Source organism: Ranitomeya variabilis, chromosome 4 (genome assembly GCF_051348905.1).
Source record: "Ranitomeya variabilis isolate aRanVar5 chromosome 4, aRanVar5.hap1, whole genome shotgun sequence".
Taxonomy (NCBI): domain Eukaryota; kingdom Metazoa; phylum Chordata; class Amphibia; order Anura; family Dendrobatidae; genus Ranitomeya; species Ranitomeya variabilis.
The window spans coordinates 645,699,645-645,727,497 of record NC_135235.1 but is presented as its reverse complement, the minus strand read 5'-3'; the positions used below and the strand labels follow the sequence as shown (position 1 = coordinate 645,727,497).

Genomic DNA, 27,853 nt, shown 5'->3' with positions numbered 1-27,853 from the left:
CATGTGCAGTGCGCCTCTGGAGCCAGGAAATGTATACCCAGCTTCAGATGCGCCATGACGTGGCTGAAGAAAGCCGCACGCGTAAGAGAGCTGGGAATGACACTGGCTCTTGAAAAACATGCAGAGATGGGCTACTTGTTTGGGGAAACTAACGCCCAATAAACTAGTCAAAAGTTTAATTTGTATAAGAAAAACAGAACTGCTAAATACTTTTTAAAAAACAAACAAACATGGGTTTAGATAACCAAGGGTATAAAGGGCTTATTGGGCAGGGAATTTAGCAATAGATATACACATGTTTGGAGGGCAGATTTTCTTTAATATACTGGAACAAAAAATTGAATTTTTACAAATTAAGTAAAGAAGAAAATTCAAGTGTGTTTTTCTATATAAGATGTTATATGGCAGTAACAGGACTACTTTTTGCTATTATTCACACAAGGTGTAGCGATCTCGAAACTCAGGTCTTTCCTTCAATGTATATCTGGGATGGGCAGAGCTAAAAGCCCTGTGAGCCCTGCAAAATGACACGCAGCTCAGCTCTAAGCCCCCTCAATAAGTGCAGTGAGATGAAAGCTGGAGGTGTTTGTAATCATACTCAGTAGCTGCAGAGATTAGAGCTGTCTGTCATTATGTGTCTCACAGGGGAAGACCTGTTTTTCTGACCTTGTAGAGCGAATTCTACTTTCTCTTTACATCCTGCATAGCAGAAGTACCCTTACATGGAGGGGCAGAGCTTAATTATGCATGTGCCAATTGTCTACAGCGTGTCTGTTCCTACACAGACGGCCAGTATTTAGTTTTCACACGCTGCGATTGGGTGGCAGAATGTATTTAAATGATCCCTCCTCTACCATAAAACAAGCCCCCTGACGAAGAAAGCGTGGAACGTGCATTGGGGCAGCAGGGATATCACTTTAACCTCTGAATCCATATGTAAGAATTTCCACTCTCATGCATTATATCTTTAAATAGATCTTGTAGGTACATTTACAACCATTAGATTAATGTTTACTTATAACCCGGTGGTGTATGTAGTCCAGCTAAACATCCTATAACACAGATAAGCCTGACTGCACTTTTAGTCTATTTCTTCAATGACGCTACTGTAGTGCAACGGTAGCACACTTATGCAGTGAGGAGGCAGTAACCCAACAAAGTTTCAACATGAAGTCTCTTTAATGCGGTTACTTCACAGCATTAATGTCCAATTCACACAAGTATGTATCATTAAAGTCCAATTCACAGCACTACATAGAACCCGGAATCCTCTGGATCGCTGCCGGGAACCATATCATCCAGATTACAGTCACTAAACACTTCAGTCCTCCTTCGGGCACAGGACAGTCTACCTCCGGTTCACCATCGGGGACAAGACAGTCCATCTCCGAGACCGGTTGACATGGGCGACTGCACCACCGAGTTAATGTCTCTTCCCGCACAGCTTTCCACAGTGCATGATATCCTTCAGTTTACAGTCACTAAACATGCCAGTACTCCTCTCACCTCCTCTTACCGTGGACGACTGCACCACTGTGCACGCTGTGGGTGCTAGGAGTTCGCTCTGCTGGGCTCTGTGTTACTCTCACACAAAGCTGAGCTTTTGCAGAGCCATCTGCTTTGCTTGCTGCAAACTCCACTCTGATGCTGACTCTGGCCCTGGCACACTCATACCCTTTACTGTAGAGATTTTAACTGGGATCTGTGGCCTTCATTAACATGGAAAACCCGGGACTGGAATGAAACGGACAGCATGACTATCATCCTGCAGTCTGTTTCAAAATACAAAACCCAGAGCAGGTTTTCCCTAAATCTGCCTTGGACACTAGCATGCACAAGACTAACACTTATTTTTAGTCTGCATTGCAATCACAACTACACCTGTGACTGCAATACATTGTCATGGCCTCCATACACCTCCATGCGCATCATGGGGGGGAACACACAGCGCCCCCTATATGTGACATCAGTCACTGCCTCACCATTGCAATCACAGCTACGCCTGTGACTGCAATGCACCCCCAAGGCCTCAATATGCCTCTGTGCGCATTCTGGTGGGAACACACAGCGCCCCCTGTTACACAGGTCACTGCCTCATATTACATATAACTTAAATAATTGGTGTAGATACATGTTTTTAGTTTACTTAACCTTATAGGTATGATCAACTGCACATGTCACTTTATACTATCTTGTAATCATTTTGTTTATTAAGAACACATTTGTTTGTTTGGTTATCCATTATTTTATTATCAAAATTGACTGTGGATGTTAATATACTAATTAATATATAATTTAAAAACTTTTTTTGGATGGTATACAAGTATTAATATTTTCCTTGCACTTACTTAGTAGCACTATGCTTTTAACTTGCTAATTTTTGTTAATAATAAAGATTCATTATGGTTTAAATATACTCTGGGTTGAGAATTAATGTAATCATGCCATAGGGGTAATTCTGTTGTGTCTAATGCTAAATTCTGCTTATTATTAGTCAGACAAGAATCTATTAACGCTCCAAACTGTATAAGCTACTTTCTCCAGAACAGATAAGAGAAATAAAAAAATCTAAAATGTTTTATTCAACTCTGCCGTGACATTCCTTGATGTGGCCAGTTTAATATGCTAAAAATGGTGAAAGGTTTTATCTAAAACATTTCTCACATTCTCGACATGAATATGGTCAATCCCCTGTGTGAGTTCGCTGATGTCTAACAAGATCTGATTTTTGTATAAAACATTTCCCACATTCTGAACATGTGTATGGCTTCTCCCCTGTGTGACTTCTTTGATGCGTAACAAGTCTTGATTTCTCTCTAAAAAATTTCCCACATTCAAAACATGAAAATGGTTTTTCATTTGTGTGAATTCTCTGATGTCTAACCAGATCTGTTTTCTGTGTAAAACATGTCCCACATTCAGAACAGGAATACGGCTTCTCTCCAGTGTGAACTCTCTGATGTCTAACAAGATCTGCTTTTTGTTTGAAACATTTTCCACATTCTGAACATGAAAATGGCTTATTCCCTGTGTGAATTCTCTGATGTCCAACAAGAATTGATTTGTACTTAAAAGATTTCCCACATTCAAGACAAGAAAATGGCTTTTCCCCTGTGTGAACTCTTTGATGTGTAACAAGAATTGATTTTTGCTTAAAACATTTTCCACATTCTGAACATGAAAATGGGTTCTCCCCTGTATGAATTCTCTGATGTGCAATAAGAACCGATTTGTCATTAAAACATATCCCACATTCTGAACATGAAAATGGCTTCTCCCCTGTGTGAATTCTCTGATGTTTAACTAAAACGGATTTGTAAGTAAAACATTTCCAACATACTGGACAGGAATATGGTTTCTCCCCAGTGTGATTTTTCTTATGTTTAACAAGACTTGATTTCTCTGTGAAACATTTCCCACATTCGGAGCATAAAAATGGCTTCTCCCCTGTATGAACTCTCTGATGTTTAGCAAGATCAGATTTCTTAGACCAAAATTTCCCACATTCTGAGCATGAAAATTGCTTCTTCCCTGTGTGAGGACTTCGATCTTCAACATCCATTATGGTATTTTTATTTGGCTTTGCAAATGTATCAAAGGGTACGACCTGATTAAATGGATCAGACGATAGATTTTTGCTGTATAGGGCTTGAGGAATTTCTGGAAGAATGGGGTACTCTTTGTATATATCTGGGGTGATATCATGTTCTTCTTCTTTAAAACGTGCAAACATCAGTTGAACCTCCGAGATCCTGGTACAGTCATCTGCCAAAAATAAATCTTATTTTACTATTTTTCATCAATAGTTTCTTGAATAGTGCTTTAGAAATGGCTCAATACAGTATGTAAAAACAATAAATAGCAAAATATGCAAAATGATGGCAAGTAGACAAAGAAAGTAAGACAAATCCCATGCCCCCCCCTAAAAAAAAAAAAAAAAGAGAACAAATGTAACTATGTAAATACAAAAAAAGGTCAGTAAAAGCAGATCCCCTAAACTAAAAAAAGTGTGGTCACTGATGATCAAAATAAGGCAGAATTACAAAATGGGATCTTTAGTTTTGTTTATATCATAAATAGTGATGAACGAGTATACTCATTGCTCGGGTTTTCCCGAGCACGTTTGGGTGGTCTCCGAGTATTTGTGACTGCTAGGAGATTTAGTTTTTGTTGATGCAGCTGCATGATTTACAGCTGCTAGCAAGCCTGAGTACATGTGGGGGTTGCCTGGTTGCTAGGGAATCCCCACATGTTATCAAGCTGTCTAGTAGCCGCAAATCATGCAGCTGCGGAAAGGAAAATGAAATCTCTGAGCAGACACAAATGCTCGGAGACCACCCGAGCGTGCTCGGGAAAACCTGAGCAACGAGTATACTTGCTCATCACTAATCATAAACTAATACTCTCAATTGGTTAAGTGCAGAGACAGTATGGTTCAAGCTAAACTAAATGAATTCAATATTAACAAGACCACAGGATAAGATGGGATGAATCCATGAGCTCTTAAAGAACTCAGCTCAGTTATTGCTGTTCTCCAGTTCATCATTTTTAGAAAGGCTCTCATGACCAGAACAGTGCCAAGTGATTTACACAAGACTAATGTAGTACTCCTTTTCAAAGGACAGAAATTGTCAAACCAACCTATATTTTTTATGAAGAGGTGAAGCCTAAACAGGATTCAAGAGGATGTAGCTGTGGATGGAGATTTTTGACTTTGCAAAGGCAAGTAACACTGTCACACATAGAAGGCCAATTGGTAAATTATGGTCTATTGGTTTAAAAAACTATTTGTAATTGGGTCAAAAACTGGCTCAAAGCATGCACCCAGAGAGTTGTGGTGAATGACTGCCATTCTGAATAGTCTCCGGTTATAAGTAGTGAACCCAAAGGTTCGGAGTTGGAGGCACTACTATTATTTTAGTAATGATAAAGGACATCGGATTAATATTAGCATTTCTATTTTTACAGATGACAAATCTCTGTATGGCAGTTTAATGTGATCTATGAAAGATATTTGTAAGTTAGAAACTAACATGGACTTAACCTTATCTGCTGAGAAGATGCCTAAGGCCGGGGTCACACTAGACCGTAATACGGACGAGTGCTATGCGATAAAAAATTGCATAGCACTCGGCCCAATGTTAATCTATGGTGCAGCTCCCATCATCCGATATTTTCTCCACCGTATTCAGGATCCGAGTGAAATCGCAGCATGCTGCGATTGTCAGCGTATCTCGGCCGAGACTCGCCAATTTAAGTCTATGGGGGCGAGAATAAATCGGATTACACACGGACCATGCGTGTGCATTGCGAGAAATACGCAGCGGTGTTCTATAGAAAAGCCGGTAATTCAATTGCCGGCTTTTCATTTCTCCTTCACAAACCCGACAGGATATGAGACATGGTTTTCATACAGTAAACCATCTCATATCCCCCTTTTTTTTGCATATTCCACACTACTAATGTTAGTAGTGTGTATGTACAAAATGTGGGAGCTGTAGCTGCTAAAATAAAGGGTTAAATGGCGGAAAAAATTGGCGTGGGCTCCCGCGCAATATTCTCCGCCAGAGTGGTAAAGCCAGTGACTGAGGGCAGATATTAATAGCCAGGAGAGGGTCCATGGTTATTGGCCCCCCCCTGGCTACAAACATCTGCCCCCAGACACCCCAGAAAAGGCACATCTGGAAGATGCGCCTATTCTGGCTCTTGGCCACTCTCTTCCCACTCCCGTGTAGCGGTGGGATATGGGGTAATGAAGGGTTAATGCCACCTTGCTATTGTAAGGTGACATTAAGCCAGATTAATAATGGAGAGGCGTCAATTATGACACCTATCCATTATTAATCCAATTGTCTGAAAGGGTTAAAAATCACACACACACGTTATTAAAAATTAGTTTAATGAAATAAACACACAGGTTGTTTTAGTATTTTATTGTTCTCTCAATCCATCATAAGACCCTCGCTTGGCAAAATAATAAACCCACAATATACATACCCTCCGAGGATCTGTCACGTCCAACGAGGTAATCCATCTGAAGGGGTTAATTATTTTACAGCCAGGAGCTGTGCTAAAGCACTAGCTCGTGCCTGTAATCCCCGGGTAATGAAAGGAAATCTGAGTGATCTTTACTTACATTGAGTTGCGGTGAGGCACCCTCTGGTGGATGTTCTCATGAACTGGAGCCTTGGAAAAGTTCCCACACTCGAGTTCATATGAGTTCATCCACCAGAGGGCGCCTCACCGCAACTTAATGTAAGTACAGATCACTCTGCTTTCCTTTCATTACCCGGGGGATTACAGGCACGAGCGAGTGCTTTAGCGCAGCTCCTGGCTGTAAAATAATTAACCCCTTCAGATGGATTACCTCGTTGGACGTAACAGATCCTCGGAGGGTATGTATCTTGTGGGTTTATTATTTTGCCAAGCGAGGGTCTTATGATGGATTGAGAGAACAATAAAATACTAAAACAACCTGTGTGTTTATTTCATTAAACTAATTTTTAATAATGTGTGTGTGTTTTTTAACCCTTTCAGACAATTGGATTAATAATGGATAGGTGTCATAATTGACGCCTCTCCATTATTAATCTGGCTTAATGTCACCTTACAATAGCAAGGTGGCATTAACCCTTCATTACCCCATATCCCACCGCTACAGGGGAGTGGGAAGAGAGTGGCCAAGTGCTAGAATAGGCGCATCTTCCAGATGTGCCTTTTCTGGGGTGGCTGGGGGCAGATGTTTGTAGCCAGGGGGGGCCAATAACCATGGACCCTCTCCTGGCTATTAATATCTGCCTTCAGTCACTGGCTTTACCATTCTGGCGGAGAAATTTGCGCGGGAGCCCACGCAAATTTTTTTCCGCCATTTAACCCTTTATTTTAGCAGCTACAGCGCCCACATTTTGCACATACACACTACTAACATTAGTAGTGTGGAATATGCAAAAAAAAGGGGATATGAGATGGTTTACTGTATGAAAACCATGTCTCATATCATGTCGGGTTTAGGCAGGAGAAATGAAAAGCCGGCAATTGAATTACCGGCTTTTCACATATATCGCGCTGAATGAAATATAAATACAGAATATATATATATATGTGTCTCAATGACATATATATATATATATATATATATATATATATATATACTGTATATATGTTTTACCGAACATATGAGCACATAAATCCATTAGATGTCGGTTTTGCAAGCCTGCGAGAAAATCTCGCAGTACGGATGCCATACGGATTACATACGGAGGATGCCATGCGCAAAATACGCTGACACACCCTGCCTACGGATGACATACGGATCACTATTTTGGGGACTTTTCTGCGTATTACGGCCGTAAAATACGGACCGTTTTTTTATACGTTGTGTGTGTCCCCGGCCTAATGCAAATATATGTATTGCCACTGGGAACTAATCATCTGCACGTACGTTATCATTCGTCCTACAGAGAGTAAAACTAGGAGAGTCACTTGAAGAGAAGGGTCTGGGTATACTTGTAGTTCATAAACAAAACAACAGCATGCAATGTCAAGCGACTACATCTACAGCTAGCTGGATATTGTCATGTATTAAAATAATACTACCACTATAAAAACATTACTATGGCCTCTTCTGGAATATGCATTTAGGTTCAAGGCATTAGTTTACAGAAAAAATGCCGTGGAATTAGATAAAGTTACGAAAAAGTGGCACAAACTTAAGGAGAATGAAGGATCTCATATATGAGGAAAGATTTAAAGAATTAAATTCTAGTGTTGCTAAGGGACATCTTAGTGGGTACATAAATATCATGTACAAGGTGTAAAGCTGCAGTAGCATCGTACGCAGTGAAGAAGCAGTGACCCACAAATTCAAACACAAAAGTCTCTTTTAATGTGTTTCTTCACAGCATTAAAGTCCAATTCACATAAATGCATATAACTTCAGTGGTTATTATCAGTGACCAGTTTACACCGGTTCAAAGCAATACATATCACATGGCTTTAGATTTGCGGTCCCTAAAGAGGCCAGACTTCCCTTGTTCAGTTTCCCTTGGCGACCACACACCATCTCAAAGTCTCTATACGTCTCCATACACACAGCCTCATATGTTGCAGACACTACTCACGCCAGCCCTCCTCTGACTAGTTCTCGTGGGTGTCCTGCATCGCTGTATCACAGTCTCTTACAGACTCTTTACTCACACAGTCGTACACAGTTCAGGATATCCTCTGGATAGCAGCCGGGCAGCATATCCACCTGTTTGCAATCATTGCACATGCTAGTCCTCTTTCGGGCACAGGACATCCACCTCCGGGCACAGGACTGTCCACATCCGACTCCTACAGGCACAGGACATCCACCTCCGGGCACAGGGCTGTCCACATCCGAGACCAGTACCATGGACGACTTGCATCTCTGTGTACGCTGCATGTGCCAGGCTATTCAACTGCCCTGGGTGCTGGCTCTGCTGGCCTCCATGCACTCTGCAGACCAGCACACACCAGACTGACACTGACGTGCACCTCGCACACCTGGCCTCACCTGGCCAGACACCTGACACACCCATACCCCTTACTGCAGGGTTTTTAAACACACACAAATCTCATGCACACCTATGGACTTCATCCGTCTGCATGCACATTCTGGGGAGAACAAACAGCGCCCCCTAGCTGTATCAGAGGCCACAGCCTCACAAACGTTATAAATGGCCAATATCAATTTATGGTCCGCAACATTGCCTATTTCTAGGTGTCCTTAATGTTGGGAAATACAGGCAGATAATAATTCATCATGTAATATAATCAGGGAGGCGTCTAATTGTTTCCAAATATATTTTGCAGCAGGACAACAACCCCAAATATCCAGCCAGGGCTGCTACTAAGAATTTCAGGGCCCTGAACTGGCAAAATTTTCAGGCCCCTTGAGACTCCACCCAGGCTCCACCCCAGCTCCACCTCCACCCCTCAAACCCTACACAGTCCCTTGACCCACTCTTGGAAATACTCCAATTCTGCACCATGTCCTCACCAATCACACATTAACAGTTCCCATCAACATTTTACTCACAAAGCCATCAGCTTTTGTTTTGGCCAAAAGATTATTTTGAGCTGCCACCATGACAAGGTAGACTCTTTTAGCTGTGCCCTTCACGGCAACAGATTTTCATTGAGCGTGCGTCAGAAATGCATGTTCAGTTACTTAACCGGCAGGATCCTCCTGCTCCTAGGGCCCTCTGTTTATTGGGCCCCATATGCCGGTAAGGGCAGTAATGCCCTGATGGCAGCCCTGCATCCAACAAATGTCATTAAGAACTATCTTCAGAGTAAAGAAAAACAAGGAGTTCTGGAAGTGATGACATGGCCAATCAGAGCCAATTCGAGGCTGTCTGGGATTATATGACAAGTGAAAAAGGGTTTTCACAAGCGACACCCACAGAAGATCTGTGGTTAGTTTTACAAGATGTTTTGAACAACCTCCCTCCCTAGTGTCTTCAAAACTGTATGCAAGTGTACTGACAAAATTGACTATGTCAAATATTCATGTGCAGTCTAGTATCTATATTAATCACATTTGTTCATTGCCTGAATCCTCGACAAGTTTGTTCACCCATTTAAATTTCTACTGACCCTTTCACATTGTTATAAAGATGTTGAAGTGGATGCCTGATCTCAATGTTTTGACTACCAACCAGGATACAGATTCTCAGGTCTTCATTCCTTCCAGTTGTATTCTATTCTACAGGTGTACAATTGACATCAAGGTTTTATCAAGTGCATTGTGGCTTATCGCAGGTCAAGTTTGATTTTTGTTTGTGGCTTATCACCTTCAGTCCAAAGGCTTAAGGTACCTTCACACGAAACGACATCGCTAGCGATCCGTGACGTTGCAGCGTCCTGGCTAGCGATATCGTTTCGTTTGACACGCAGCAGCGATCAGGATCCTGCTGTGATGTCGCTGGTCGCTGAATAAAGTCCAGAACTTTATTTGGTCGTCCGATCGCTGTGTATCGTTGTGTTTGAAAGCAAAAGCAACGATACCAGCGATGTTTTACACTGGTAACCAGGGTAAACATCGGGTTACCAAGCGCAGGGCCGCGCTTAGTAACCCGATGTTTACCCTGGTTACCAGCGTAAAAGTAAAAAAAACAAACAGTACATGCTCACCTGCTCGTCCTCCAGCGTCTGCTTCCTGACACTTACTGAGCGCCGGCCCTAAAGTGAAAGTGAAAGCACAGCGGTGACGTCACCGCTGTGCTGTTAGGGCCGGAGCTCAGTCAGTGTCAGGAAGCGGACGCTGGAGGACGAGCAGGTGAGCATGTACTGTTTGTTTTTTTTACTTTTACGCTGGTAACCAGGGTAAACATCGGGTTACTAAGCGCGGCCCTGCGCTTAGCAACCCGATGTTTACCCTGGTTACCCGGGGACCTCGGCATCGTTGGTCGCTGGAGAGCGGTCTGTGTGACAGCTCTCCAGCGATCAAACAGCGACGCTGCAGCGATCGGCATCGTTGTCGCTATCGCTGCAGCGTCGCTTCGTGTGAAGGTACCTTAAGTTGAACAAGAGAAATTTGGTGTGCGACAAGCTACACTTCGAGTTCAACCTTTCTCCACCAGTTATATTTTCTATATCCCTAGAATATTTATAACCCATAATGCCATTTGTTGTGAATAAATCATCCAGCCTTTTAAATGCTGATATAGTGTTTGCCAATACTACGTCTTGTGGTAGTGCATTCCACCGTCAGACAGATTTTATTGTAAAGAACACTTTCCTATTTAGCTGCCGGAATCACCTTTCCTCTACTAATTAAATCATTTGTAAGGCGTCTTATTTCTAAGCTAAACAAGCCCAACTTTTCTAACCTCTTTTTATTTTCCATCCCATGTACTAATCTACTTAGCTACCTTTGAACTGACTAACTTCTCAATATTCTTTATAAAATATGGAGCCCAAAACTAAATCTTATTCTTATACCGCCAACAAAAAGTGGAATAACACGCGATCAAAAAGACGGATATAAATATCCATGGTACCACTGAAAACATCATCTTGTCCCGCAAAAAACGAGCCGCCATACAGCATAATCAGCGAAAAAATAAAAAAGTTATAGTCCTCAGAATAAAGCGATGCCAAAATAATTATTTTTTCTATAAAATAGTTTTTATCGTATAAAAGCGCCAAAACATAAAAAAAATGATATAAATGAGGTATCGCTGTAATCGTACTGACCCGACGAATAAAACTGCTTTATCAATTTTACCAAACGCGGAACGGTATAAACGCCTCCCCCAAAAGAAATTCATGAATAGCTGGTTTTTGGTCATTCTGCCTCACAAAAATCGGAATAAAAAGCGATCAAAAAAATCTCCCGTGCCCGAGCATGTTACCAATAAAAACGTCAACTCGTCCCGCAAAAAACAAGACCTCACATGACTCTGTGGACTCAAATATCAAAAAATTATAGCTCTCAAAATGTGGTAACGCAAAAAATATTTTTTGCAATAAAAAGCTTCTTTCAGTGTGACGGCTGCCAATCATAAAAATTCGCTAAAAAACCCGCTATAAAAGTAAGTCAAACCCCCCTTCATCACCCCCTTAGTTAGGGAAAGATAAAAAAATGTAAAAAATGTATTTATTTCCATTTTACCATTAGGATTAGGGTTAGGGTTAGGGCTAGGGTTAGGGTTGGGGCTAGGGTTAGGGTTGGGGCTACAGTTAGGGTTAGGGCTAAAGTTAGGGTTAGGGCTAAAGTTAGGGTTAGGATTACATTTACGGTTGGGAATAGGGTTGGGATTAGGGTTAGGGGTGTGTCTGGGTTAGAGGTGTGGTTAGGGTTACCGTTGGGATTAGGGTTAGGGGTGTGTTTGGATTAGGGTTTCAGTTATAATTGGGGGGTTTCCACTGTTTAGGCACATCAGGGGCTCTCCAAACGCGACATGGCGTCCGATCTCAATTTCAGCCAATTCTGCGTTGAAAAAGTAAAACAGTGCTCCTTCCCTTCCGAGCTCTCCCGTGCGCCCAAACAGGGGTTTACCCCAACATATGGGGTATCAGCGTACTCGGAACACATTGGAGAACAACTTTTAGGGTCCAATTTCTCCTGTTACCCTTGGGAAAATACAAAACTGGGGGCTAAAAACTCATTTTTGTGGGAAAAAAAAATATTTTTTATTTGCACGGCTCTGCGTGACAAACTGTAGTGAAACACTTGGGGGTTCAAAGCTCTCACAACACATCTAGATGAGTTCCTTAGGGGGTCTACTTTCCAAAATGGTGTCACTTGTGTTTTTTTTTACTGTTTAGGTACATTAGGGGCTCTGCAAACGCAATGTGACGCCTGCAGACCATTCCATCTAAGTCTGCATTCCAAATGGTGCTCCTTCACTTCCGAGCCCTCCCATGCATCCAAACGGTGGTTCCCCCCACATATGGGGTATCAGCGCACTCAGGACAAATTGGACAACAACTTTTGGAGTCCAATTTCTCCTGTTACCCTCGGGAAAATACAAACCTGGGGGCTAAAAAATAATTTTTGTGGAAAAAAATGTTTGTTTTATTTTTACGGCTCTGCATTATAAACTTCTGTGAAGCACTTGGTGGGTCAAAGTGCTCACTACACCTCTAGATAAGTTCCTTAGGGGGTCTAATTTCCAAAATGGTGTCACTTGTGGGGGGGTTTCAATGTTTAGGCACATCAGTGGCTCTCCAAACGCAACATGGCGTCCCATCTCAATTCCTGTCAATTTTGCAGTGAAAAGTCAAACGGCGCTCCTTCCCTTCCGAGCTCTGCCATGTGCCCAAACAGTGGTTTACCCCCACATATGGGGTATCCGCGTACTCAGGACAAATTGTGCAACAACTTTTGGGGTCCATTTTCTTCTCTTACCCTTGGTAAAATAAAAAATTGGTGGTGAAAAGATCTTTTTTGTGAAAAGATATGATTTTTTATTTTTACGGTTCTGCGTTATAAACTTCTGTGAAGCACTTGGTGAGTCAAAGTGCTCACCACACCTCTAGATAAGCTCCTTAGGGGGTCTACTTTCCAAAATGGTGTCACTTGTGGGGGGTTTCAATGTTTAGGCATATCAGGGGCTCTCCAAACGCAACATGGCGTCCCATCTCCATTCCAGTCAATTTTGCATTGAAAAGTCAAATGGCGCTCCTTCGCTTCCGAGCTCTGTCATGCCCCCAAACAGTGGTTTACCCCCACATATGGGGCATCGGCGTACTCAGGACAAATTGTACAACATCTTTTGGGGTCCATTTTCTCCTGTTACCCTTGGTAAAATAAAACAAATTGGAGCTGAAGTAAATTTTGTGTGAAAAAAAGTTAAATGTTCATTTTTATTTAAACATTCCAAAAATTCCTGTGAAACACCTGAAGGGTTAATAAACTTCTTAAATGTAGTTTTGAGCACCTTGAGGGGTGCAGTTTTTAGAATGGTGTCACACTTGGGTATTTTCTATCATATAGACCCCTCAAAATGACTTTAAATGAGATGTGGTCCCTAAAAAAAAATGGTGTTGTAAAAATGAGAAATTGCTGGTCAAATTTTAACCCTTATAACTCCCAAACAAAAAAAAAATTTTGGTTCCAAAATTGTGCTGATGTAAAGTAGACACGTGGGAAATGTTACTTATTAAGTATTTTGTGTGACATATCACTGTGATTTAATTGCATAAAAATTCAAAGTTGGAAAATTGCGAAATTTTCAAAATTTTCGCCAAATTTCCATTTTTTTCACAAATAAGCGCAGGTAATATCAAAGAAATTTTACCACTATCATGAAGCCCAATATGTCTCGAGAAAACAATGTCAGAATCAGCGGGATCCGTTGAAGCGTTCCAGAGTTATAACCTCATAAAGGGACAGTGGTCAGAATTGTAAAAATTGGCCTGGTCATTAACGTGCAAACCACCCTTGGGGGTGAAGGGGTTAATTAAACAATACGATTACTACGGCCACAGTGATATTTTTTGCATACTTCCAATTTTATCATGTGTTCCTTTTTAAGCCACCTATTCCAAATTGCTTCCAAAGGAGTCCGTCTGTCATCTTGTAGTCCAGCATGCACTAAGATAATAGAATACAGCATACTCAGCTTACTGATCACCTGCTGCTTGACTTCCTACACTGCCAATATGTCCCATGAGTCTCCATAATTTCTCTTCCGTCTGGCCAGACATGTGACTGATCACTGACTGCAGTGGTAACCAAGTGACCAAACCAAAGTGTCTTTCCTGTAGTTAGTGAATAGCTGCAGAAATCAAATGTCCATATGGCCAGAACAAAATGTACAGAGGTTGAAACTGTATTATTTCCTCTGTGGGGAAAAAAAAAGTGCCACTTCAATTTTTCCACTGTGTGACTAGAACTCACCTGTGCGGTTATATGTAGGAATCTCCTCTTTACACCGCTCATCACCCATCATATATGTCTCTGTAGTATTAATATGGGTCAGATATTCACCCTGAAACAAATATTGTAAAAGTCACACACAGATGGAGATGTAATGTAAAATAATTTCTAAAAACCATAAAAGAACATGACGACCAAAAAATTACATGACAGTAGTAGTTATCATAGCAGCATACCTGTCTGCTCCTAATTCTAACCAGCAGTCTCCATAACCAGAAAAAAAAAGGATAAAACATACACTGGATTTAGTAGATCCTTGCACCTCCTTTGGCCTTCAAAACTGCGGTAATTCACAGTGCCAAACATTTCTAAGGAATGGTTGCCCATGAGTACAGAATAGCTTTTCAGAATGGCCACAAATTAGATGGAGGTTATGACATATCTTGAACAGACAGTTCTACCTTGTACCAGATATACTATATGGAAATTAAAATCTGTGATTGAGAAGGCCGAGGGAAGCAATAAAAGTAGCTATAAAATTCCTGGAACTAATTCACTAATAGAGATGAGCCACCTCCCTAGTGTTCGGGTTCGGTTTGGTTTGTCGAACAGGGAGATGTTCGCTGAACTGTTCGTCGAACTGTTCAACGAACACCGTCGAACCCCATTGAAACCAATGGCAGGCAAACACAAACACATACAAACACATGGAAAACACCTTAAAAGGTGTCCAAAAGCTGACAAACTGCTCAGAAGACACAACAAACACATGGAAAAGTCACAACTACACATAGTCATGCAAAAAGAAAAGAGGTGGAGGAATAAAAGGAGGAGGAGACACAGATATAGGCATGTCATGCCCTTCTAAAGTTAAGAAAGGCTGGAGTAAAAATCTAAACTCACTCTACCAACACACAGACGTCTTGACAAAAGAAAAAAAAAAAAAGAAATATCTTTAGGTATAATGGCGGCGGGTCCATTCAGAACACTTTCCTTAGAAGACGTAGTGGTACCCCCGTCGGGAGTTGTGCCAAAAAATGAACCCAATACATTCAGACTAATCCACCATTTGTCATATCCAAGGGGCAGGTCAGTAAACGACAACATCGACGCGGAACCAAGTACAGTACTATGTACTGTACCTCCTTTGACGAGGCAATCAGGTGGGTCAAGATGTTGGGAAAGGGCACCCTAATGGCCAAAACAGACATTGAGGGGGCTTTCCGGTTACTACCTGTGCCTCCGAATAGTGTCCTCCCATTGGGCTGCTTCTGTGAAGGAGCATACTACATAGATCGCTGTTTGCCCATGGGGTGCTCCATATCCTGCTCACTATTTGAGGCGTTTAGTTGCTTCCTCGAATGTTTCGTCATGGACGTTTGTAAGGCGGCACATATTATCCATTACCTCGACGACTTCTTATGCCTGGGCCCAAAAGATTCGCCACAGTGTGAAAACACGCGGTAGTTCACCTGTGAGAAGGAGAGAGCTGGAAGGAGAGTGGACACTCCAGAGCCGAGGGGTTAGATTGAGAAAGAAAGAAGGCGGTGTAGCTTGCTTCATGGGTGGGGTACTCTGCTGAGTAGCAGAAATTGCTACTAGGCCCAAAAGGATTTCCTGGGCTAGATGCCATTACAAAATAGTAGTTAAGTAAACAGGCGGTGTAGCTTGCTTCATGGGTGGGGTAAGCTGCTGAGTTGCACCAAATTCTACTAGGCCCAAAAGGATTTCCTGGGCTACAGGCCATTACAAAATAGTAGTTAGGTAAACAGGCGGTGTAGCTTGCTTCATGGGTGAGGTACGCTGCTGAGTAGCTGTCAGGACTCTGAACATTTTTTACCTTTTGTGCATTACTGCCCTTTTCCAAGATGGTGTCTTTGGTCTCATGTGCACTGTGTCTTCCTGCTATAAAACTCCACCCCAGCCTTCAGTCTGTGCTAGAGTATTCTGCCTTGCATCCAGCTCCTGCCCTCTGATTACTCCCTGGCTATATACCTGCTCCTGTGAACATGTGTGGTGATCCTGCTACTCTGAGTTCCTGCTGCATACACCAGCTTCCAGTAATCCTCCTTCATCTGCTGCTCGTGTTTACTTCCATCTGCATTTGCTGGACATGTAAGCTGTTGCTGCTCTGCAAAAACCTGAGACCATTACCCAGGCCTCCCTGGTTGAGCTAAGATATGATTTGAACTGCCTTATAAGCTTATCTATCTGTGTTTGGACTAAGACAAGGATTTATTTGTGTCAAGTATCCTCAAGAATAACTGTGCTTCATAGACTTTCTGCTTGATTGCATTTTCCCCTGAAGTTTCCTATAGACTGCTAAGCTGCATTTAATATTTACACCAAGTGTTGTGGACTTGAGTTTCTCTCTGCACCTGTTTGAATCACTGTGTGATAATATAGACTTTACCACTTATAAAACTGTGTCCTGTTGTTGTCTTGTTCCACGCAAAGAGTCTCCTGAGTTATCCCCTATTATTATTACAGTAAACAGGCGGTGTAGCTTGCTTAATGGGTGAAGTACGCTGCTGAGTAGCACCAAATTCTACTAGGCCCCAAAGGATTTCCTGGGCCAGATGCTGTTAAAAACAGTACTTAGGTAAACAGGCGGTGGGTGGCTGGGCTACTCTGCTGACTAGCAGACACTGAAGCTTTGGAGCAGACCTCTGAATCCCAGGCCATAATATGAGTAAACAACTCTGCAGACGACCCCACCCACCTGGAATTGATGATGGCAACGTCATGTAAAACTCAGCAAGGAGACTAAATCAAAGAGTCCATTTTTTCGAAAAATTCAGCCACAGACACCACTTAAGTGGCATCAATTTCGCCAGAGTTTTTTTAAAACGGTTGGTGAGGTGATTTTCGAAAATCATCAAGCTTTTAGTCTCCCCAAGATGACACCGGGGTAGAAAAGTCCTTGCGGATCCAGGATTTGTTCATCTTGATGAACGTTAGTCTGCCTACATTGTCACTGGACAGCAGCATGCGCTTATCTGTCAGCACACCACCAGCAGCACTGAACACACGTTCAGAGAGAACGCTGGCTGCGGGGCACCACAAGATCTCCAAGGCGTGAGTGGCGAGCTCAGGCCATTTTTCAAGATTGGAAGCCCAAAATGAGCAAGGGTCCAGTTCCACAGTCATGGCATCGATGTTAACTTGGAGATACTCTTGTACCATCCTCTCTAGGCGTTGGCTGTGCATCAGACTTCTTGTCTCCTGTGGCCTTGCAAAGGATGGTCTAAAAAAAATCTTGAAACTATTGGAAAAATTGCTGTTACCACCAGATATGATGTTACTGTTACGGTTTGAGTGATGACTCGATAGTCCCACGGTTGGTAAGTTAGAACTCAGAGATTCACTACGTGCACCACTGGTGTTTTGTGGAAAAGCAGATGTTAGATTCTGTAACAGTCTCTGCTGATACTCCTGCATGCGTGAATCCCTTTCTATGGCAGGAATTATTTCGCCAAATTTGCTTTTGTACCGGGGATCTAAGAGTGTGGCAACCCAGTAGTCAGCATTACTTCGGATTCTGACAATCCGAGGGTCATGTTGCAGGTAGTGCAGCAAGAAGGCACTCATGTGTCTTGCGCATCCAGGAGGACCAAGTCCTTGTTTTCTTGGTGGTGGCGAGGTGAGAATCATGCTTCCATCGTCTGCCCTCTCCCCCCAACCTCGCACAACAGAAATTTGATCAAGGTCTCCCTCATCTGATGAGTCTTCCATGCCCAGCGCCAGTTCGTCCTCCACTTCTTCCTCGCCTCCTGCACCTTCCTCAACAGTTTGGCTGCTACCATGCGCCCTCGGTAATCCCTCTCCCCCAGCTTCCAATACCAGCCGCCTTGGTGCTGCCAACCTTCTTGACCTTGGAGATATGATCCCTTCCGCATACGACTCCTCCTGTTCCTCCTCCTCCTCTTGTTCCACCACCTGACTCCGAACACTGTGTAAGGTGTGCTCCAGCATGTAAATCACCGGAATGGTCATGCTGACAATGGCATTGTCAGCACTAAACATCTTCGTTGCTATTTCAAAACTGTGCAGAAGGGTGCATAGGTCTCTGATCTGAGACCACTCCTGCAGCGTGATTTGCCCCACCTCTTGATCTCGTTGGCCCAGGCTATACGTCATAACGTATTGCACCAGGGCTCGTCGGTGCTGCCACAGTCGCTGCAACATGTGCAGAGTTGAATTCCACCATGTGGGAACATCGCATTTCAGCCGTTGAACTGGCAGGCCCAACGACTTCTGTAGAGATGCAAGTCGTCGAGCTGCGGGATGCGAACGGCGGAAGTGAGCACACAGCGACCGTGCCCTCTGCAGAAGCCCATCTATTCCGGGATAGTGGGATAAAAATTGCTGGACAACCAGGTTCAAAACGTGAGCCATACAAGGCACGTGTGTGACATTGCCCCGGCGAAGGGCCGCACCCAGGTTTGCAGCATTGTCGCACACGGCCTTCCCTGGCTGCAGGTTGAGTGGAGACAACCATTGATGGAACTCGGTCTCCAGAGCTGACCACAACTCATCAGTTGTGTGACTCACATTTCCCAGACATTTCAATGTAAACACTGCCTGATGCCGTTGAGCCCTGGTGACAGCACAGTGAGGAGGTGTGCAGGATTCCTTCTGCGCAGTTACAACGCGGGTGGCATTACCAGACAGGCTTTGGGTGCAGGTGGAGGACCGAGAGGAGGTTTAGGAGGCAGAAGCAGTGGAGGAACTTCTAGATACAAAGGATCGACGAGCAACTCGTGGGGACGGCAAGACTTGGACAGCAGCCCCTTCTCCTGATGTCGCCGTAGTTACCCAGTGCCCAGTCACCGACATGTAACGCCCCTGTCCATGTCTAGTCTTCCAAGTATCTGTGGTGAAATGCACCCTGTCACACACAGAGTTTCTCAAGGAAGCGGTGATGTTGTGTGCGACATGCTGGTGTATCGCAGGCACAGCTTTCTTTGAGAAGTAGTGGCGACTGGGCATCTGGTACTGGGGCACTGCGACGGACATAAGGTCTCGAAAATCCTCTGTGTACACCAGGCGGAAAGGCAGCATTTCTGTAGCCAACAGCTTGCAGATGGAGAAATTCAACCTCTTGTCATGGCTAGGAGGAAATGGTCTTTTACTTGTCCACATCTGAGGGACTGAGGGCTGGCTGCCGTGCTTAGACGGAGTTGAGTAGGGTGTCCCCGGCAAACTGCTGGTCTGTGAGGAAGGTGCAGGCGGAGATGTTATGTTGCCTTGATCAAAATGTGGTGTCGATGTCGGAGAGCGCTCAACACCAGCAAGTGTTTCCACTTGCAAATATCTTGACGACCTGCCAATCACACTGGCTGTTACGGGTAAAGAGGTGGAAGGTCTGCATCCAAAACCATATGCGACTGCTGTCCCCACAGTCACAGAGGATGAAGAGGACGCAGATGCACTTGATGGGGCAGACCCTGGTTGACCCGGCCCACATTGTAGCACAGTGAGCTTCCCACTGCAACTTATACCTCATATCCATGTGACGGTTCATGCATGAAGTACTCAAGCTAGTGATTTTTTGGCCTCTACTGAGATTTTGTTGACAAATCTTACAGACAACATGAGTTGGGTCATCCTTTTCGATGTCAAAAAATGCCCAGGCTATGCAAGGCTTAGAGCCCGTGCGACCTGAAGAGCCACCACGACTTCTGGTCTGAGGCACAATTGGGGTTGAGGATGCAGTTGTTGACGTGCTTCCAGTACTCCGTCTCTGTCCAGGAAGGCGCACCATTACCTCATCGTCAGACTCGTCACTAGCATCCTCCTCCACCTCCTCTGCTGACCTCATGGACTGGCGGACGACAGTAAGTGGGGTCTACAACCTCGTCATCATCATCCTGTGTGTTCTCACACCCGTCGTCCTCAGAGCCAACCTCTTCCTGCCCCGATCGAAAAGTCAAGTTTTCGTTCCAATCAGGTATCTCAGTCTCATCATCATCTTCCTCATTGTCTCCACCAACAGGAGTTACAGTTTGGGAACGAGGGTCTACATTATGCTCAGAACCTTCTTCATCTGGGCCTGGATCCGACTCACAAAGATTCTGGGCATCAGTGCAGATCATTTCCTCGTCTGGATTCACAGAAGCTCTGGAGCAGACCTCTGATTCCCAGGCTATAGTATGTGTAAATCCAGGGCCGGACTGGCCATCGGGCACTTCTGGCAAATGCCAGAAGGGCCGGTGCCAGTAGTGGGCCGCTGCACTGTTCCTCCCCCTCCCCCCCCGCCTTTAACTATACCGGCGTCTATGACGCCGGTATAGTTCAATGCAATGATTGAGGAGAGAGCGTCCGCTGACGCCCCCTCACCCATCATTCCCCGCTCTGCCTCTGACACTGCGGGTGCGCGATGACGTCATATCATCGCGCACCTGCTGTCTCCCGGGCAGACTGCAGCCGCCGAGACAGGAGACAGGAGCCAGGAGCAGCGCGCAGAGCGGGCAAAAGGAAAGGTGAGGAGAGTGTTTTGGTATTTTTTAACTGGACTGTGGGGCCATTATCGGGGGGGGGGGGGTGACGAGATGTGGGCTCTGCTGTATATACCCCTGTGTGGGCTCTGCTGTATACACCCCTGTGTGGGCTCTGCTGTATACTGTGTGGGCTCTGCTGTATACTGTGTGGGCTCTGCTGTATATACCCCTGTGTGGGCTCTGCTGTATATACCCCTGTGTGGGCTCTGCTGTATATACCCCTGTGTGGGCTCTGCTGTATATACCCCTGTGTGGGCTCTGCTGTATACTGTGTGGGCTCTGCTGTATATACCCGTGTGGGCTCTGCTGTATACTGTGTGGGCTCTGCTGTATATACCCCTGTGTGGGCTCTGCTGTATACTGTGTGGGCTCTGCTGTATATACCCCTGTGTGGGCTCTGCTGTATACTGTGTGGGCTCTGCTGTATATACCCCTGTGTGGGCTCTGCTGTATATACCTGTTGTGAAATTGGATTTTGGGCTCCCCCGGTGGCCACTGGTGGAATTGAACTGGTGTGCATCATCCCCTCTGTTCACCTGTTTCCATCAGGATGTGGGAGTCGCTATTTAACCTTGCTCCTCTGTCACTTCCATGCCGGTCAACATTGTAATCAGAAGCCTTTCTGTGCATGTTCCTGCTGCTAGACAACTCCCAGCTAAGTTGGACTTTGTCCTCGTTTGTTTTTGCATTTTGTTCCAGTTCACAGCTGTAGTTTCGTTTCTGTGTCTGGAAAGCTCTTGTGATCTGAAATTGCCACTCTGATGTTATGAGTTAATACTAGAGTCTTAAAGTAATTTCAGGATGGTATTTTGATAGGGTTTTCAGCTGACCATGAAAGTGCCCTTTCTGTCTTCCTGCTATCTAGTAAGCGGACCTCAATTTTGCTAAACCTATTTTCATTCTACGTTTGTCATTTCATCTAAAATCACCGCCAATATATGTGGGGGCCTCTGTCTGCCTATCGGGGAAATTTCTCTAGAGGTGAGCCAGGACTATATTTTCCTCTGCCAGGATTAGTTAGTCCTCCGGCCGGCGCTGGGCGTCTAGGGATAAAAACGTAGGCAACGCTACCCGGCTACTGTTAGTTGTGCGGCAGGTTTAGTTCATGGTCAGTTTAGTTTCCATCCTTCCAAGAGCTAGTACTTATGTTTGCTGGGCTATGTTCTCTTGCCATTGAGAACCATAACAGTTTGACCGGCCATAAAGGGTTAAATTAATTGACAGAGAAAGGAGAGAAAAGAGAAGTCTGCTGAAGATTTTTTATTTTTTTTTCCCTTCCCTTCAGTTCTGAGTGTGCTTGTAATTGAATCTCTTGCAAGTCTGCCTATATTGCAGCCTTTCTCTCTCTCTCTCTCTCTCCTTCTAATCCTGGAATGGCTCTGTGTTCACCTGTTTAAAATGGATATTCAGAGTTTAGCTGCAGGTTTGAATAATCTCACCACGAAAGTTCAACATTTACAAGATTTTGTTGTTCATGTTCCTATATCTGAACCTAGAATTCCTTTGCCTGAATTTTTCTCGGGGAATAGATCTTGCTTTCAAAATTTCAAAAATAATTGCAAGTTGTTTTTGTCCCTGAAATCTCGCTCTGCTGGAGATCCTGCTCAGCAGGTCAGGATTGTGATTTCCTTGCTCCGGGGCGACCCTCAGGATTGGGCTTTTGCATTGGCTCCAGGGGATCCTGCGTTGCTCAATGTGGATGCGTTTTTTCTGGCCTTGGGGTTGCTTTATGAGGAACCTCAGTTAGAGCTTCAGGCGGAAAAGGCCTTGATGTCCCTATCTCAGGGGCAAGACGAAGCTGAAATATACTGCCAGAAATTCCGTAAATGGGCTGTGCTTACTCAGTGGAATGAGTGCGCCCTGGCGGCGAATTTCAGAGAGGGTCTCTCTGATGCCATTAAGGATGTTATGGTGGGGTTCCCTGTGCCTGCGGGTCTGAATGAGTCCATGACAATGGCTATCCAGATCGATAGGCGTCTGCGGGAGCGCAAACCTGTGCGCCATTTGTCGGTGTCTACTGAGAAGACGCCAGAGAATATGCAATGTGATAGAATTCTGTCCAGAAGTGAACGGCAGAATTTAAGACGAAAAAATGGGTTGTGCTTCTATTGCGGTGATTCAACTCATGTTATATCAGCATGCTCTAAGCGTACTAAGAAGCTTGATAAGTCTGTTTCAATTGGCACTTTACAGTCTAAGTTTATTCTATCTGTGACCCTGATTTGTTCTTTATCATCTATTACCGCGGATGCCTATGTCGACTCTGGCGCCGCTTTGAGTCTTATGGATTGGTCCTTTGCCAAACGCTGTGGGTATGATTTGGAGCCTCTTGAAACTCCTATACCCCTGAAGGGGATTGACTCCACCCCATTGGCTAGTAATAAACCACAATACTGGACACAAGTAACTATGCGGATTAATCCGGATCATCAGGAGATTATTCGCTTTCTTGTGCTGTATAACCTACATGATGTGTTGGTGCTTGGATTGCCATGGCTGCAATCTCATAACCCAGTCCTTGACTGGAAAGCTATGTCTGTGTTAAGCTGGGGATGTAAGGGGACGCATGGGGACGTACCTGTGGTTTCCATTTCATCATCTATTCCCTCTGAGATTCCTGAATTCTTGACTGAATATCGTGACGTTTTTGAAGAACCTAAGCTTGGTTCATTACCTCCGCACCGGGAGTGCGATTGTGCCATAGATTTGATTCCGGGTAGTAAATACCCTAAGGGTCGTTTATTTAATCTGTCTGTGCCTGAACATGCTGCTATGCGAGAATATATAAAGGAGTCCTTGGAAAAGGGACATATTCGTCCTTCGTCATCTCCCTTAGGAGCCGGTTTTTTCTTTGTGGCTAAGAAAGATGGCTCTTTGAGACCGTGTATTGATTATCGGCTTTTGAATAAAATCACGGTTAAATATCAATATCCGTTGCCACTGCTGACTGATTTGTTTGCTCGCATAAAGGGGGCCAAGTGGTTCTCTAAGATAGATCTCCGTGGGGCGTATAATTTGGTGCGAATTAAGCAGGGGGATGAGTGGAAGACCGCATTTAATACGCCCGAGGGCCACTTTGAGTATTTGGTGATGCCTTTTGGTCTTTCAAATGCCCCTTCAGTCTTTCAGTCCTTTATGCATGACATTTTCCGTGATTATTTGGATAAATTTATGATTGTGTATCTGGATGATATTTTGATTTTTTCGGATGACTGGGACTCTCATGTCCAGCAGGTCAGGAGGGTTTTTCAGGTTTTGCGGTCTAATTCCTTGTGTGTGAAGGGTTCTAAGTGCATTTTTGGGGTTCAAAAGATTTCCTTTTTGGGATATATTTTTTCCCCCTCTTCCATCGAGATGGATCCTGTCAAGGTTCAGGCTATTTGTGATTGGACGCAACCCTCTTCTCTTAAGAGTCTTCAGAAATTTTTGGGCTTTGCTAACTTTTATCGTCGATTTATTGCTGGTTTTTCTGATGTTGTTAAACCATTGACTGATTTGACTAAGAAGGGTGCTGATGTTGCTGATTGGTCCCCTGCTGCTGTGGAGGCCTTTCGGGAGCTTAAGCGCCGCTTTTCTTCCGCCCCTGTGTTGCGTCAGCCTGATGTTGCTCTTCCTTTTCAGGTTGAGGTCGACGCTTCTGAAATCGGAGCTGGGGCAGTTTTGTCGCAGAGAAGTTCCGATTGTTCCGTGATGAGACCTTGTGCCTTTTTCTCGCGTAAATTTTCACCCGCCGAGCGGAATTATGATGTTGGGAATCGGGAGCTTTTGGCCATGAAGTGGGCTTTTGAGGAGTGGCGTCATTGGCTTGAGGGGGCTAGACATCAGGTGGTGGTATTGACTGACCACAAAAATCTAATTTATCTTGAGTCCGCCAGACGCCTGAATCCTAGACAGGCGCGCTGGTCGTTGTTTTTCTCTCGGTTTAATTTTGTGGTGTCCTACCTGCCGGGTTCTAAGAATGTTAAGGCGGATGCCCTTTCTAGGAGTTTTGAGCCTGACTCCCCTGGTAACTCTGAACCTACAGGTATCCTTAAGGATGGAGTGATATTGTCTGCCGTTTCTCCAGACCTGCGGCGGGCCTTGCAGGAGTTTCAGGCGGATAGACCTGATCGTTGCCCACCTGGTAGACTGTTTGTTCCTGATGATTGGACCAGTAAAGTCATTTCTGAGGTTCATTCTTCTGCGTTGACAGGTCATCCTGGAATCTTTGGTACCAGGGATTTGGTGGCAAGGTCCTTCTGGTGGCCTTCCCTGTCTCGAGATGTGCGAGGCTTTGTGCAGTCTTGTGACGTTTGTGCTCGGGCCAAGCCTTGTTGTTCTCGGGCTAGTGGATTGTTGTTGCCCTTGCCTATCCCGAAGAGGCCCTGGACGCACATCTCGATGGATTTTATTTCGGATCTTCCTGTTTCTCAGAAGATGTCTGTCATCTGGGTGGTGTGTGACTGTTTCTCTAAGATGGTCCATTTGGTTCCCCTGCCTAAGTTGCCTTCTTCTTCCGAGTTGGTTCCTCTGTTTTTTCAAAATGTGGTCCGTTTGCATGGTATTCCGGAGAATATCGTTTCTGACAGAGGAACCCAATTCGTGTCTAGATTTTGGCGAGCATTCTGTGCTAGGATGGGCATAGATTTGTCTTTCTCGTCTGCTTTCCATCCTCAGACAAATGGCCAGACCGAGCGGACGAATCAGACCTTGGAGACATATTTGAGGTGTTTTGTGTCTGCAGATCAGGATGATTGGGTTGCTTTTTTGCCTTTAGCGGAGTTTGCCCTCAATAATCGGGCCAGCTCTGCCACCTTGGTGTCTCCTTTTTTCTGTAATTCGGGGTTTCATCCTCGATTTTCTTCTGGTCAGGTGGAATCTTCGGATTGTCCTGGAGTGGATGCTGTGGTGGAGAGGTTGCATCAGATTTGGGGGCAGGTAGTGGACAATTTGAAGTTGTCCCAGGAGAAGACTCAGCTTTTTGCCAACCGCCGGCGTCGGGTTGGTCCTCGGCTTTGTGTTGGGGACTTGGTGTGGTTGTCTTCTCGTTTTGTCCCTATGAGGGTTTCTTCTCCTAAGTTTAAGCCTCGGTTCATCGGCCCGTACAAGATATTGGAGATTCTTAACCCTGTGTCCTTCCGTTTGGACCTCCCTGCATCTTTTTCTATTCATAATGTTTTTCATCGGTCATTGTTGCGCAGGTATGAGGTACCGGTTGTGCCTTCCGTTGAGCCTCCTGCTCCGGTGTTGGTTGAGGGCGAGTTGGAGTACGTTGTGGAAAAAATCTTGGACTCCCGTGTTTCCAGACGGAAACTCCAGTATCTGGTCAAATGGAAGGGATACGGTCAGGAGGATAATTCTTGGGTGACTGCCTCTGATGTTCATGCCTCCGATCTGGTCCGTGCCTTTCATAGGGCTCATCCTGATCGCCCTGGTGGTTCTGGTGAGGGTTCGGTGCCCCCTCCTTGAGGGGGGGGTACTGTTGTGAAATTGGATTTTGGGCTCCCCCGGTGGCCACTGGTGGAATTGAACTGGTGTGCATCATCCCCTCTGTTCACCTGTTTCCATCAGGATGTGGGAGTCGCTATTTAACCTTGCTCCTCTGTCACTTCCATGCCGGTCAACATTGTAATCAGAAGCCTTTCTGTGCATGTTCCTGCTGCTAGACAACTCCCAGCTAAGTTGGACTTTGTCCTCGTTTGTTTTTGCATTTTGTTCCAGTTCACAGCTGTAGTTTCGTTTCTGTGTCTGGAAAGCTCTTGTGATCTGAAATTGCCACTCTGATGTTATGAGTTAATACTAGAGTCTTAAAGTAATTTCAGGATGGTATTTTGATAGGGTTTTCAGCTGACCATGAAAGTGCCCTTTCTGTCTTCCTGCTATCTAGTAAGCGGACCTCAATTTTGCTAAACCTATTTTCATTCTACGTTTGTCATTTCATCTAAAATCACCGCCAATATATGTGGGGGCCTCTGTCTGCCTATCGGGGAAATTTCTCTAGAGGTGAGCCAGGACTATATTTTCCTCTGCCAGGATTAGTTAGTCCTCCGGCCGGCGCTGGGCGTCTAGGGATAAAAACGTAGGCAACGCTACCCGGCTACTGTTAGTTGTGCGGCAGGTTTAGTTCATGGTCAGTTTAGTTTCCATCCTTCCAAGAGCTAGTACTTATGTTTGCTGGGCTATGTTCTCTTGCCATTGAGAACCATAACATATACCCGTGTGGGCTCTGCTGTAATACCCCTGTGTGGGCTCTGCTGTATATACCCGTGTGGGCTCTGCTGTATATACCCGTGTGGGCTCTGCTGTATATACCCGTGTGGGCTCTGCTGTATATACCCCTGTGTGAGCTCTGCTGTATATACCCGTGTGGGCTCTGCTGTATATACCCCTGTGTGGGCTGGGCTGTATATACCCCTGTGCTGTGCTGTATATACCCCTGTGTGGGCTGGGCTGTATATACCCGTGTGGGCTGTGCTCTATATATCCCTGTGCGGGCTGTGCTCTATATACCCCTGTGCGGGCTGTGCTCTATATACCCCTGTGCGGGCTGTGCTCTATATACCCCTGTGCGGGCTGTGCTCTATATACCCCTGTGCGGGCTGTGCCCTATATACCCCTGTGCGGGCTGTGCTCTATATACCCCTGTGCGGGCTGTGCTCTATATACCCCTGTGCGGGCTGTGCTCTATATACCCCTGTGCGGGCTGTGCTCTATATACCCCTGTGCGGGCTGTGCTCTATATACCCCTGTGCGGGCTGTGCTCTATATACCCCTGTGCGGGCTGTGCTCTATATACCCCTGTGCGGGCTGTGCTCTATATACCCCTGTGCGGGCTGTGCTCTATATACCCCTGTGCGGGCTGTGCTCTATATACCCCTGTGCGGGCTGTGCTCTACATACCCCTGTGCGGGCTGTGCTCTACATACCCCTGTGCGGGCTGTGCTCTATATACCCCTGTGCGGGCTGTGCTCTATATACCCCTGTGCGGGCTGTGCTCTATATACCCCTGTGCGGGCTG

At 44.9% G+C, this 27,853-nt stretch overlaps 1 protein-coding gene across 3 annotated transcripts in view; it reads right to left on the bottom strand.

Moving 5' to 3' along the window:
* Nucleotides 1-300: 300 nt before the first annotated feature.
* Nucleotides 301-27,853, bottom strand: part of LOC143767368 (uncharacterized) — a 43,311-nt gene continuing 15,758 nt past the window's right edge. For 2 of the 3 annotated variants that reach the window (XM_077255654.1, XM_077255653.1), the window contains exons 6-7: nt 14,375-14,465; nt 301-3,765 (exon numbers count right to left, since the gene is read on the bottom strand). In XM_077255654.1, the coding sequence (XP_077111769.1) occupies nt 2,684-3,765; nt 14,375-14,465 (1,173 nt within the window). In that variant the 3' untranslated portion in view covers nt 301-2,683. The remainder of the gene's footprint in view (nt 3,766-14,374; nt 14,466-27,853) is intronic. The other variant, XR_013213702.1, reaches the window with a different exon arrangement.